The 12,961-nt window shown below is 34.0% G+C and overlaps 1 protein-coding gene across 3 annotated transcripts in view; it reads right to left on the bottom strand.

Moving 5' to 3' along the window:
• The window catches only part of GYS2 (glycogen synthase 2), an 81,056-nt gene that overhangs the window by 18,057 nt on the left and 50,038 nt on the right, over positions 1–12,961 (bottom strand). For all 3 annotated transcript variants that reach the window (XM_074194303.1, XM_074194304.1, XM_074194301.1), the window contains 4 exons: positions 9,775–9,834; positions 8,818–8,896; positions 3,952–4,065; positions 280–406 (listed from right to left, as the gene is read on the bottom strand). In XM_074194303.1, the coding sequence (XP_074050404.1) occupies positions 280–406; positions 3,952–4,065; positions 8,818–8,896; positions 9,775–9,834 (380 nt within the window). The remainder of the gene's footprint in view (positions 1–279; positions 407–3,951; positions 4,066–8,817; positions 8,897–9,774; positions 9,835–12,961) is intronic.

Genomic DNA, 12,961 nt, shown 5'->3' with positions numbered 1-12,961 from the left:
CTTAATATATCTTAAATCATCTTCTCTAACCAACAAGCCATCTCTCTAAATAGAGATTTTAAAATTAAGATGAAAGATGTAGTAAAAGAAATTCAAGTGATGATAAATCATCTGACAGTATGCTCTCAACATATGTCCACTTGCATTGTTTGCCATGTTCATAGTGCACGTGCACATGGATACAACACACATACATTATCCATTTCACAAAGGGAGCTTAGGGGTGTGGCATCCTGAGAGCTGGAAAATCCACATAAAATCTTTATACATAATACTAACCTGGAGTATAACCCCAGGGTTCATAGTATGATGGAAATACTCCAAGATGACAGCCTCTGACGAATTCTTCATAATCCATAGGTAATAATGGACTGGTCGAGGAAAGGAATTCTGGATGTAAAATCACCTAGTTAAGCAAAACTCATATGAGAAAAAGAGGAAAGGAGGAAATTAAAGCACAAAGGTATCTTATTGCCTTTATGATCCAATACAATGTCTAAAATCTTCTCTTTAACTTTCAAATTTTTTTTATAGTTTGATCTCCTTTTACATTCTAACCTTGTTATTCACTATTTCCCTTCTTTCCTTCAGTAATTCATTCTAGTCTTCTAGTTGTTCCTCATGTAGCATTCCATTTGCAATGCGTTCCCTGGCCTCTTAAATTCTTTGTTTTCTTTAAAGTTCAGCTTAAGGGTCACCTTCTATATGATCCTAATCCACTTAGCTTTATGTTCATATTTTATACATATTCACATTATATGCTCACAACTTCTATCTTACTTACTTACATAAGCTCCTTGAGTAAAGGCTGTTTCATTTTTGTCTTTGTATCTCCATCACCAAAAACGTGCCTAGGACATAGTAATCCCTTAATAAAATAGATTAGCATAATTCAGTAGCATTCCTTTTTATAAAAGGTATAAAATTTGCTCCCTATAAGGGTTCTAAGTTTTTATTACTATTATTATTTTATTATTATTATTACAATTGATTAACATAGAAACTTTTACTTAAGGTTCAGACAGGGCTATTTGTGAAATTTTTTCAAGTATCCAAATTAATTTAATGGACATTAAACATCTATCAAGTTCATGGCACTATTCTGGGTTTCAAAGTAATAAAGCAGATACCTTCCTTTTAGCGATCATTTCATATATATATATATATATGTGTGTGTGTGTGTGTGTGTGTGTGTGTGTGTGTGTGTGTGTGTGTGTATATATATATATATATATATATATATATATATATATATATATACTTATATGTGTGTGTATATGTATGGAGAGAAGGATAGTTTGTTTTGTCCACAGTTTGCATATTGTATATAGATAACTTGTTTATAGTTTGCATGTTGTCTTTTCCATTAGACATTGACATCTTTGAGAGAAAGTAATGTTTTTTGCCTTTCTTTGTGTCCCTAACATCTAGCACTGTGTCTGCTTTATAAGAGGTGCTTGATCAAGGTTTTTTTTTTTTTTCAAGGAAATGGGGTTAAGTGACTTGCCCAAAGTCACACAGCTAAGTAAAGTATTTAGTATCTGAAGCTGGATTTGAACTCAGGTCCTCCTGACTCTAGGACCTGTGCTCTATTGATCAATGATTATAGTTTGACTGACTATTATAGAGTTATCAGCTTTTTGGAAAGTCCCACTTCCTAAAACCAACTTTTTTATTCTTATCAACATTTAGTCATAGTTTCTGACTTAAGGTCTTGTTGTAATTCCCTACAAATTTACTTTTCCAATTCTCATGAAACTAAGTTGTTCATTTAACTATGATGATGTTAACAATCATGATGATGATAATAGCAATAACACTGATGACTCCTCATTATTCAGTTGTTTCAGTCATATCTGACTTTCCATAACAACATTTGGGATTTTATTTTGGCAAAGATGCTGTAGTTTGCCATTTTCTTCTCTGGCTCTTTCTTACAAATGAGGAACTAAAACAACTGGGGTTAAATCACTTGCTAAGTGTCAGAGACCAGATTTGAAAAGATGAGTCTTCTGACTTCAGACTTGAAGTCTACCCAGAAAACCAATAATAATTCCTATTGAAATATAATTTGCTAATTCCTTACAATTTTCCTTTACTACAGCATTTCTTAGAAATATATGAAAGGTAGTTATTGAGCAATATAGCTTACTTTTGACAGATATTAGAACTCAAACATCTAAATAAGCATTTCATCCTTTAAAATAAGTCATCCTGGGGAGTTATGAATTTATTCTAGTGATACTGTCAGTGCCCAGATCATTGTGGTAACTCTTCTGAGTAAGCTTCACATTTCTTATTTTTAATATCTTCAATGAAAAAAAGTCTTTTGAAGGTAAACTTAATTTTTTGGAAATAGCCCAAAATTATTTAGTAGGGACTAGACTGAGTATCTGCTTTAGTAAAAACAAACAAATAATTAATTTTTAAGATAAAACCTCATTGTAAAGTATTGAAATTGTTTCCTTATGCTTATAAATGGACTCTGAAGGAAATTTCAAAGATGTTTCAAGCAATGACATCATGGTTAGAGCAAACTTGTGGCCTTCCAAAATGCTTGATTTTTGAAACCATACTCATTTAGATATTGAGTCTTGTTATATTTGTTAAAACATCCATTGCAATGATTTAATGGTCATACAATAGTTCTTAAAAGTGATGAGGAAGCAAATATGGGCTATTTTAACATTTAAAAACCAAGGATCCTTAAGATTCAGAAAACCCTCAAATAAAGGAAAAGTATTACTAAAGGAGAAGCTAAATATAAAACTATAAAATATCTTCTATATTGTAGAAGACACTAAACCTGGGTTTTAGTCTAAAGTTCCCTAGCACAAAGTCTCAAATAGGACAAAATTGGTCTGAATAGAAAATTACTCTTTTACAATCTGTAATAATCAGAAGCAACAGGTATGAGGAAACTTAATAAAAGAGTATGATACTATATTGAGAATAAAATTAGAATTAAAATCAAATTAAAAAGTAACACCACTTGTTTGAGATATGAGCAATTGGATAGCAGTGTGATTTAGCGACACACATTGTAGAATTTGTTCTAATAGCCATCTTTGGCATGACACTGTGACTGAAATTCAACTGTTAATCGAAGTATAGAAATTGTCTCTCCTGATAAAATGCAAGATCCTTGAGACTTGTAACTGTTTCATCTTTGTCTTTATATTTCTAGTTCCTCACATAGTTCCTGGAATTTTGAAGGTGCTTAATAAATGCTTTTAATTGGTAAAAAACAAACTGATCATTGAAAATCAAGTTTGAGAAAGCCCATATTCCATCTAGGAGTATGGAAATACTAGAACTATCTACATACAAAATAAGTCCAGATCTTCCAGCAAAACAAAATGACATCACAAGTATATAAAAGTGAAAATACGTACCATATATCTTAGTCATAGATCTTAGATCATAAAATCAAAGAGTAGTGAAAGGGAACTTAAGGACCTTTTATTTTTCTAATGACTTACTCAATGTCATATTATCTAATTAGAGGGCAAGTCAGGATAGGAATTTAGATATCTTGATATCTAGTCTAGTCTAGTAGTTTTGTTTACAAATGAAATCATAGACCCCAGTTCAAAAAAATAAAAATAAAAAAATTAACAAGTGGCAATAAAATATATGATGAAGCTTTACTTGGTAAAACATTCTTTAGAGGATGTGCCAGACTTTAGAAGTCTAGTCCTCTAAAGCATTTTAGGTTCTACAGTAAAAGCGTTAATAATGTTAATTATATTCTACTACTTCATGAAAAATAAGTCAGTACATTTTAGCAAGAAATTAAACAAAGCTTAACCAAAACACCCAATTCTTCAATCATTCTGGTAAAATTAGGTTATACTGTTATAATCTTAGTTTCTCACCTAAGTCCTATAAAAAAAATCTGTGAATGGAAATTTAATTTTCCAATACATAAATCAGGACAATTAACTCTACCTTGACTCTGTCTGTCCGGCTGTTGAAAAGTCCAATCCGGCGGATTGTACTAAGGATGGGATCAGTGGAATCATCAATCATGTTGTGAGTAGTCACCGGAGGCAAGCTTTGTCTCTAGAGGTATAGGATAAAGAAAAAATTAAGTTTTAGTGGTAATCAGTGTGTGATTGGAATGAGCAATAGCTGATTATCAGTATTTCTCCATAATAATAACAGTATCTGCTTATTAGCATGTCATGGTTTATAAAGTGCTTTCCTCATAACTAGGAAGTTATATTGAAGTTCAGCAGTGAAGGAATTTGATTAGTCACATAGTTAGGTTTCATGATGGAGTCTTGAACACAAGCCTTTTGCATAAAGGTCCAGACTTCATCCCCAACCCCCACCCCATACCATGCTGTCCTTCATGACATATCTTGTATGCAGTGGATAGAATACTGGCTTTGGATTCAGGAGGATGGGAGTTTGAATTCAGCCTCAGACACTTGACATTTACTAGCTGTGTGACCTTGAGTAAGATACTTTGATTGCCTCATATGCAGGGCCAAATCCAGTCATTCTGATTCATATCTGACTACTGGATCCAGATGGTTCTGGAGGAGAAAGGGAGGCTGGTGACAGCACAGGACCCCCCTCACTAAAATCCAATTCATGTGCTCATCATGGCATCACCATGGCCTTCCTCGAGAACAAAGGATAAACATCAATTTTATTCATACAGAGGAGCCACATTCTCCTTGGGATCTCCATTCTAAACAAGCCTATGGGGATTCTAGTAGACACTTAGTGGAAGGAAATATATGACATGCTTCTGGGAATAAAGGTTCATGAAAAAAAGTGGAGGAGTGGAGATTTCACTTAAGGTGCTCCAAGAGAGGAAAATGTCTGGGGACCTAAAAAGCTGCTCAATAACTGTGTCTGTCATCTCATACCATTGAACAGAAGGCTTTCCCTTTTCCAAAGGGGTGGTTGGGTGGGATACAATAGCTGCAGGAGGTTTCTTAGCTATGGTTCACTTCCAAAATCCCAGATCCAGTGCTTTTATAAAAGTCTTCCAGGTCCTAGGACATTTGATTCCAGTGGTCAATTTGCTAATACCCTGTTCTTTCTTAGGTTGCTGCCTTTGCTGAAGTAGTGTCACTAATGCCAAGAGAATGGAGTCACAAATCTGTTTTTCCTGTTTTACTAGTTTAAAAGACAGAAAATCTGGATGTGAGCAGTGGTTGAATAGGTGGTGAATCCCATCAGTGAAATTTTTGAAAATTTAATCAAATTAAGGCTATTTGTTAGCAATTTACAACTCAGTTAAAGACTCTCTTTCACCACACTTCTGCACCAAAGGCAATCAAAAGGATTTTCCTCCACTAAAACTGTTGTTGACCAGACCAGAATTTCACTGTAACTATTGTAAGTCAAACCACCCTTGAAATTTGTTCTGGTGCTTTTTTTGTTGAAGTGACAATGTTGAAGTGCCATATTGTGTTACATTTTTGAATGATAACTATGAGTATACTGTTTTCATAGAACTGGTGTTCAATGTTATCCACTGTAGATTTAATATAAACTTCTAAAAAACAATCTGTACACAGTAAACTCCTGATTTCATACAGAACCCCCTTTTCTTTTTATATTGGAATGCTTGGTTTTTTTAACCAGTAATTATTAAGTTCCTAATAAAAAAGAAAGTTAAACTAAAACATCTTTATGTTCAGTGGTGAGGCTTTGTATAGATCCAACAAATATCCCGGAATGTCATTTTTTGGGGGGACCACTCAACCTGTTCAAGGTATCAACAGATAAGATAATGCAGGCAGTGAGCTGAAGCTCAATACCTAGATACATTTGATAATCCATGTTACTAGGTATCTAGAAGATGGAAGGAAGGAAGGAAGGAAGGAAGGAAGGAAGGAAGGAAGGAAGGAAGGAAGGAAAGAAGGAAAGAAAGAAGGAAGGAGGGAGGGAGGGAAGGTGGGAAGGAGGGAAGGAAGGAGGGAGGGAGGGAGAGAGTGAAAGAGGAAGGAAGGGAGGAAGGGAGGAAGGAGGGGGAGGGAAGAGAGGAAGGGAGGGCAGAAGGAGGGAGGGAGGAAAGGAAGGAAGGAAGGAAGCAGAGGAGGAGGAAGGGAAAAGATATAGAAGTTAAGTGACTTGCCCAGGGTCATACAGCTAATAAGTATCTGAAATAAAATTTGAACTCAAGTCTTCCTTTTCTCCAGGTCAGCATTCTACCAATGCACCAATTACCTACTTCTAGAAAGGAAGAACATGATCAGTAGGTTGGAAAGCAATAAAGAAGCACAAAATCCTCCACTTCCGCTAATCAAGGGCAGAACCAAAGACATTCAACTTTGGTCAGTCTCTAATGCCTGAAAAATTAAGGAATCACCTGAGGAAGAAACTCAAGAGGACTGATGTGTAACATTGTATTAAGAAAGATGTGGCAACAAATAACATTGTTGGGGGAGTTGTGAACTTATCCAACCTTTCTGGAGAGCAATTGAAATTATGCCCAAAGGGCAACAAAAATGTGCATACCCTTTGATCCAGCAATACCACTACTGGGTCTACACACCTGAAGAGATCATGAAAAAGGGCATCCCTGTTTGTGGTGACAAACAATTGGTAATCAAGTAAATGTCCTTCATTTGGGGAATGGCTTAGCAAACTGTGGTATATGTATATATCATGGAACACTATTGTGCTATTAGAAACTAGGAGGGATGGGAATTCAGGGAAGCCTGGAGGGATTTGCATGAACTGATGCTGAGTGAGATGAGCAGAACTAGAAAAACACTGTACAGCCTAACAGCAACATGGGGGCAATGATCAACCTTGATGGACTCGCTCATTCCATCAGTGCAAAAATCAGGCACAATTTGGGGCTATCTGTGATGGAGAATACCATCTGTATCCAGATAAAGAACTGTGGAGTTTGAACAAAGACCAAAGACTATTACCTTTAATTTAGGAAAAAACCCTGATATTTTATTATGTAATCTTGCTGTCTTTTATACTTTATTTTTCTTCATTAAGGATATAATTTCTCTTTCATCACATTCAACATGGAAACAATGTAAAGACTGGCAAATTGCCTATTGTGGGGGGTGGAGGAGGGAAGCAAGATTAGGAGAAAATTTATAAAACTCAAATGAAATAAAATCTTTTAAAAAAAGAAAGATGTGGCAAGCATTCAGGTTTATACACAATTCAGCACCTTGACTCCTTACTTTTTCAAGAGCAGTACTGGAAAATTGCCCTTTGAGATTCAGACCTCAGGAATTCACTTGGAAGAACTATTATTGGCATCATCATAGTTGTAAGAATTGAATTTTTTGTAAATCTCTTCCTGAAATGCACCACTTTTCAAACCCTGAAGCTCCTGGATTCAATCACCAGACAAGTTATTAAGTTCCTCTTATCCTCCTATACCTTTCTTTGGAGTTCTCATGTAGCATCCCTAGGAAGCCTAAGAGAGAAGTCTGAAGAACCCGTTTTCCCCATTCTATACACTGATACAAGAGGCAGAGCTGAGAAGATTGAAAATTCTCTTGAATTCCCTAGAAGTTTGGGAAATGAATAGAGGGATAATTTATTGCTTGATTCTCATCTTTTGTTCAAAATCTTTCTGGCCATCGTAAATTTCTAGGATATTAAATGATTAATCCTAGCTGATCATAGAAATTCAGAGGAAAAAATGTATGTTCTATTGGACAATGGGTAAATAGATAATGAATAGGTTCTAGGAATTTGAATGTGACAATGAGACACTACATATATATTAACACATGTATGTAGTGAGAGGAATATCTATCCTGGTTATACAAATGATCATACAAAACATACTCTAAGGATTAGACCTTCATTGGCCAATCCTCCATTACATAATTTTTCACTACAGACAGTGATTACAATCTTTGTGCTTGGATCTGACTTAAAAGACAAATAGGGGAGCACACATGAAATTTGTTTTTTGGTTGTAGGTACAGTAGTGATATGAAATGCTCATCTACTGTGGTTTATTCTCCCTCTCCTCTCCTCTCCTCTCCTCTCCTCTCCTCTCCTCCCCTCCCCTCCCCTCTCCTCTCCTCTCCTCTCCTCTCTCCTCTCCTCTCCTCTCTCCTGCTCCTCTCCTCCTCTCCTCTCCCTCTCCTCTCCTCCCCTCTCCTCTCCCTCTCCTCCCCTCTCCTCCCCTCTCCTCCTCCTCTCCTCTTCCTCCCCTCGTCCTCCCCTCTCCTCCCCTCTTCCTCCCCTCTCCTCCTCCTCCCCTCTCCCTCTCCCCCTCCCTCTCCCCCTCCTCCTCTGCTCTCCTCTTGGATTTCTTTGAAATCTAAGAATGTCCTGAAAGTTTCAAAAGAAAGCATTGGATTATTTTGAGTTGGGTTGTCTTCTGGTATTTTTCAGCATTGTTTCTCTTGGTCACGTTGATTGAAATCTGGCTTTATTACCACATAAGTTGGTTTATTACTCCTCCAAAATTAATTTTACCCCACCCCCACAAAGAGATACAATTTAGCACAAATATTTTGCTTTTGTGCTTTATACATATACTGTGTCTTATACATTTACAAAGGGAAAAGGTTCACTGAAAAGATATGTATGAGAATAGAGAAAGCACAGTTTAGGTAAATATGTTAAAGTTGCCTTTTTTTTTAGGATATATACATATATCTTTATATTCAAATCTTTAGGACAGATACATATATAGACATATGTATACATATTCACAATACATATATATATATATGTATGTATATACACAACCAAATTCACATATATACATATAAAAACAGGATTTTGAAATACCCATTTTCATTCTGGTTCAAATTACTGAACCAAAGCAGGGAAAACTTTTTTTTTGTCCTTTTTCACCTGAGTGGAAAAGATGGCTCTTTTCATAATTGTCATATCATCTCGATCCAAGATCTTGTTCAAATCAGGAATTTCTCCTCTGTAGAGGAAATATACAGAATACAGCAAATTGGTATCAACTTGAAACAATTCCCAATAAAAGATTCAAAGTTTATAAGAGGGGTGGAGGAATTCCATCTCAACAAAATAGGTTCTCATATGCAAAGGATTCTAATCCATTTGACTATATAAGAAATATTTAACATTAACTTTCAAAGTTAATTTCATCTCTTAATGGGATTCAGTCTTTATAGTTGGCACACTCTACCAGAGGACTATTTACTGAAGTTCTTTCTGCAATATACAGTTTTCAATGGAGATCCCTAATCTAAATTGGACTAGTAACAACAAATGATTGAGTCCATCCTATTATACATCAGTATCCATTCAGACAACTACCATTATGACAGGTGAATTAAAAAAGAATCTTCATATATTTATGAAAACCTGACATTAGAATTCAGTCTTTTATGTAAAAACATTAACAAAGTCAAAGTTGACTTAGAATTTGATTGCATAACAGCTTCATATATAATGCATATTATATTGCTTGCCTTCTCAAGAAGGGGGAGAGAGAGAGAGAGAGAGAGAGAGAGAGAGAGAGAGAGAGAGAGAGAGAGAGAGAGAGAGAGAATTGGAAATAAAAATAAATAAAGCAAAAATAAATAAATAGAAATTAAAAATATTTTTAAAAGAATTTGGTTATGTGATTAAAAGTCATTTTCATTAGGTATCACAAGAAAATTCATTGTTTATATCAGATAGTGGGATATATACTAGACAGCTTATTTAGCACATCTTTAGAAAAGTCTTCATACATGGTATACCTAATATTACTTATATATGTATGTATATATTATGAATATAAACTATTTTTAAAAGTCTAGATGTTTGAAACAATGTGTTCAGGATACCTACCTTAGAAGAGCATCATAGAGTTTCTTCCCAAATTTTTCTTTCACTGAATTTGCAGTGTCCCTAATTAAAATAAAATATTTCAGAATTAATTTTTGGTTTCACAGTTTTTCTTATTTAAACCTTTTCTTGCTATTGGAAAAAGTTAATATTATACTTCCCTTAAAAAGGTGCTGATAAACCACATATTGGGAAATAATAGAATAAATTATGATGCATAAATTCAAAGAAATATTATCATGCCATAGAAATGATAAAATGGACAGTTTCAGGGAAAGCTATGAAATCCTCTATGAATTGATCCAGGGTCAAGTACATAAATCCAGGAAGTCTAAAGAAGAGAAAACAAATGCTTGGGGGGGAAATGAAAATTTTTAAATCAAAAAGAAAAGAATTTGTAGTGACAACCGGAAATTAAGACAAACTCTTCCTATTTTCTACAGTGTCTCCCAGTTTCTTATTTAAATCCCAGTCTAATCTCCAGATTTTTTGGTGGTGTCACATCTAAACTGTTGAGAATTTTGCCCATATTTTATATAAAACTTTAATTTTAGCTTCCATTGACAAGTACAGGAATTCAATTATATGCATATATACATACACATATATATATGTATGTATGCATATATTAAATGAGGGTATAAACATGAATAAATGAAATAAAAATAGATTGTAAATGATTGTAGTTTGTAAAGTTTCTCTAATTGATGATTCTTAACACTAATTCAAAAATGTATGTATTGACTTTTGAACCTAATACATATATCATCTAATTGTGATTTTTTTTATTTTTCTGTAAAAATTGCTCTTATTGTTGTCTTTAACTACATAATTGTAATGAGTGCATATTTATTCAGCATCACTTCATATAGGTCTCACATTTCTAGGGATATATACCATATTTTGTTGCTTCTTAAAAGCACAAACACATCTCCTATCATTACTATGTATTGTATTTATTCAGTCATTCTCTAATAATTTGATACCTACTTCTTGCTATTACAAAGTGTACTACTAACAATCATTTTATATAGATGGGTCTTTTTCCTTCCTGGCAGCAAAATTACTGATGTTACAGTCTATTTAGTATCTCTGGGTCAAAGGATTATGCACATTTTTGTGACATTTATTGTCAGAAATTCTATCATAATTCTGTCATAATGCTATTTTTGTCTTCTAAAAATATGGAATGAATTCTCAATAACAAAAGAGTATTGTGCCAATTGTTATCCTCTGCCAGTTAAAACATTTTAAACCATCAAGACTTTAAAAATATCTACAATATTCAATTCACTGTATTGAGCACATGGGAATACAATGACAGAAATACAACAAGAAAGTAGGATATGATATGTATAAAATAAATGCAAAATATATTCAAATAAATGCAAAATATATCCAAAGTAATAAAAAGTAATTTCAAAAGGAAGATAGCACAATTTTGGGGATTAGGAAAGGCTCAATGAAAGAGGTAGCATCTAAGGTCTACTTTGATAGCTACCTCAAGCTAGGGACTCTGAAATAAAGGAAGTATATAGATATGGTGGACCACTTCTGCAAAATCTCAGAAGTCGAAAATGGAAGTTAATGACAGAAAACAACTGATCAGTTTGACCTCCTAGAACAGAATTGTGAAGATTAGTAGTAAGAAAGAGACTAGAAATAAAGTAGATGGAAAGAATTGGACAGATAGGTAGTTAATGCCAGACTGAATATTTTGAACAGTTTATTACACAAGAAGAAATAGGAAGCCATTGAAGAATTTGAATAACCGGGTAATAAAGTCAGGTCTATGGTTTAGAATATCAATTTAGCAATTGAGTGGAGGGCGGATTGGAAAAGGAATTTAAGGAAGGCAAGGGAACCAATGAGGAGGCTACTATAGTAGTCCATTTGGAAGGTTATAAGAATCTGAAATCAAGTAGAAGTTGAAGGTTAAGTCTCCCATTCTCCATCCACCCATCCACCAAGCTGGCCACAAGAGGGCAAAATACAATTTAGTTTTACTTTCAAGTTGTGGGCAGTCATTATTTTATCTGTTGAGAGGAAGGAAAGAGTCCCACACAATTCTAAGTTGTTTAAGCAGCAAATAGCACTGACAGGGTATGGAGAGGCAGAATAAATTATTATATACCAAGAGGTTTGGGGAGGTTGGGGAAGTGGCTGCCCACACAAGTATCAGTGAGGACTCTGTTCAGATTTTCCATTATAAATTTGTAGTAGATAAAATTATGAATTATTCTCAATAGGTCTTGAAGGTCCCTTTCAGCTCTTTATTCCAAGACTTTTCTTCTAAGACTATGGGGACAGGAAGGGAGTTGCACAATCATGTATCCATGTTATCTAAAGCATATTTAGATGATCTAAATTATTGCAAATTTAACCTAAATAATCAGTTTCCCTTCATAACACTTAATTTTCAGGGTTGTTATGAGATCAAATGAAATAATATTTGTAAAATGCTTACCAGAGTTTTTAACACACAGTACTCAATAAATTTTATTTCCTTCCTCTCAATAATTTATAATTGTTTTATTTTTAAATAACAATGTTTTATTTTTGCATCCAAAGGGTTTTTTTTAAAATGACTGTCCACAGTTTGAAAGGGAAACTACTACAATGTATTGTACCCTTTTGTAGCCAACTTGAAGGTGAATAGATGGAGAAAGATAAACTTTGGGAGAAGAAATGAATAACAATCAGGATTTTGATACTTTGGATTGATCTGAAGGCCAACAGGTTTGCTATTCCTCCAAAGACAGAAATGAATCCCAGGTAGATACAAATATTCCAAAATTTTCTAGTGTCCATATGAGATGGAAGAACAGGAATTACCAGATTTTTTTTCCTGAACCTCTTTGTGTATGAAAGATTTCATCTTATTCCTCTTTTTTCCCCCATAGAAATACTCATATGCTATGGAAACATATATATATATATATGTACATATATATATATATATAATATATCTAAAATATATAATCATAAAATATTATTCCTAGTTTAGCTGATTCTTGGATGAGACCTAGTTTCCCTTGTCTTAAATAAATAATATTCTAGATTTTCCTTTTCTTTTCTCAAGTTGGCTATATATACCTATGTAGCTAAAATTAGGTCTAGTCTTAACTACTTACAAAATCTTTTTTTTAATTTAAATTAATGAAACTAGTTTAATAACATTGTGCTTGTG

Source organism: Macrotis lagotis, chromosome 7 (genome assembly GCF_037893015.1).
Source record: "Macrotis lagotis isolate mMagLag1 chromosome 7, bilby.v1.9.chrom.fasta, whole genome shotgun sequence".
NCBI lineage: Eukaryota > Metazoa > Chordata > Mammalia > Peramelemorphia > Peramelidae > Macrotis > Macrotis lagotis.
Note: the sequence above shows the minus strand (reverse complement) of the source record. Positions and strands in the feature narration are given on the sequence as shown.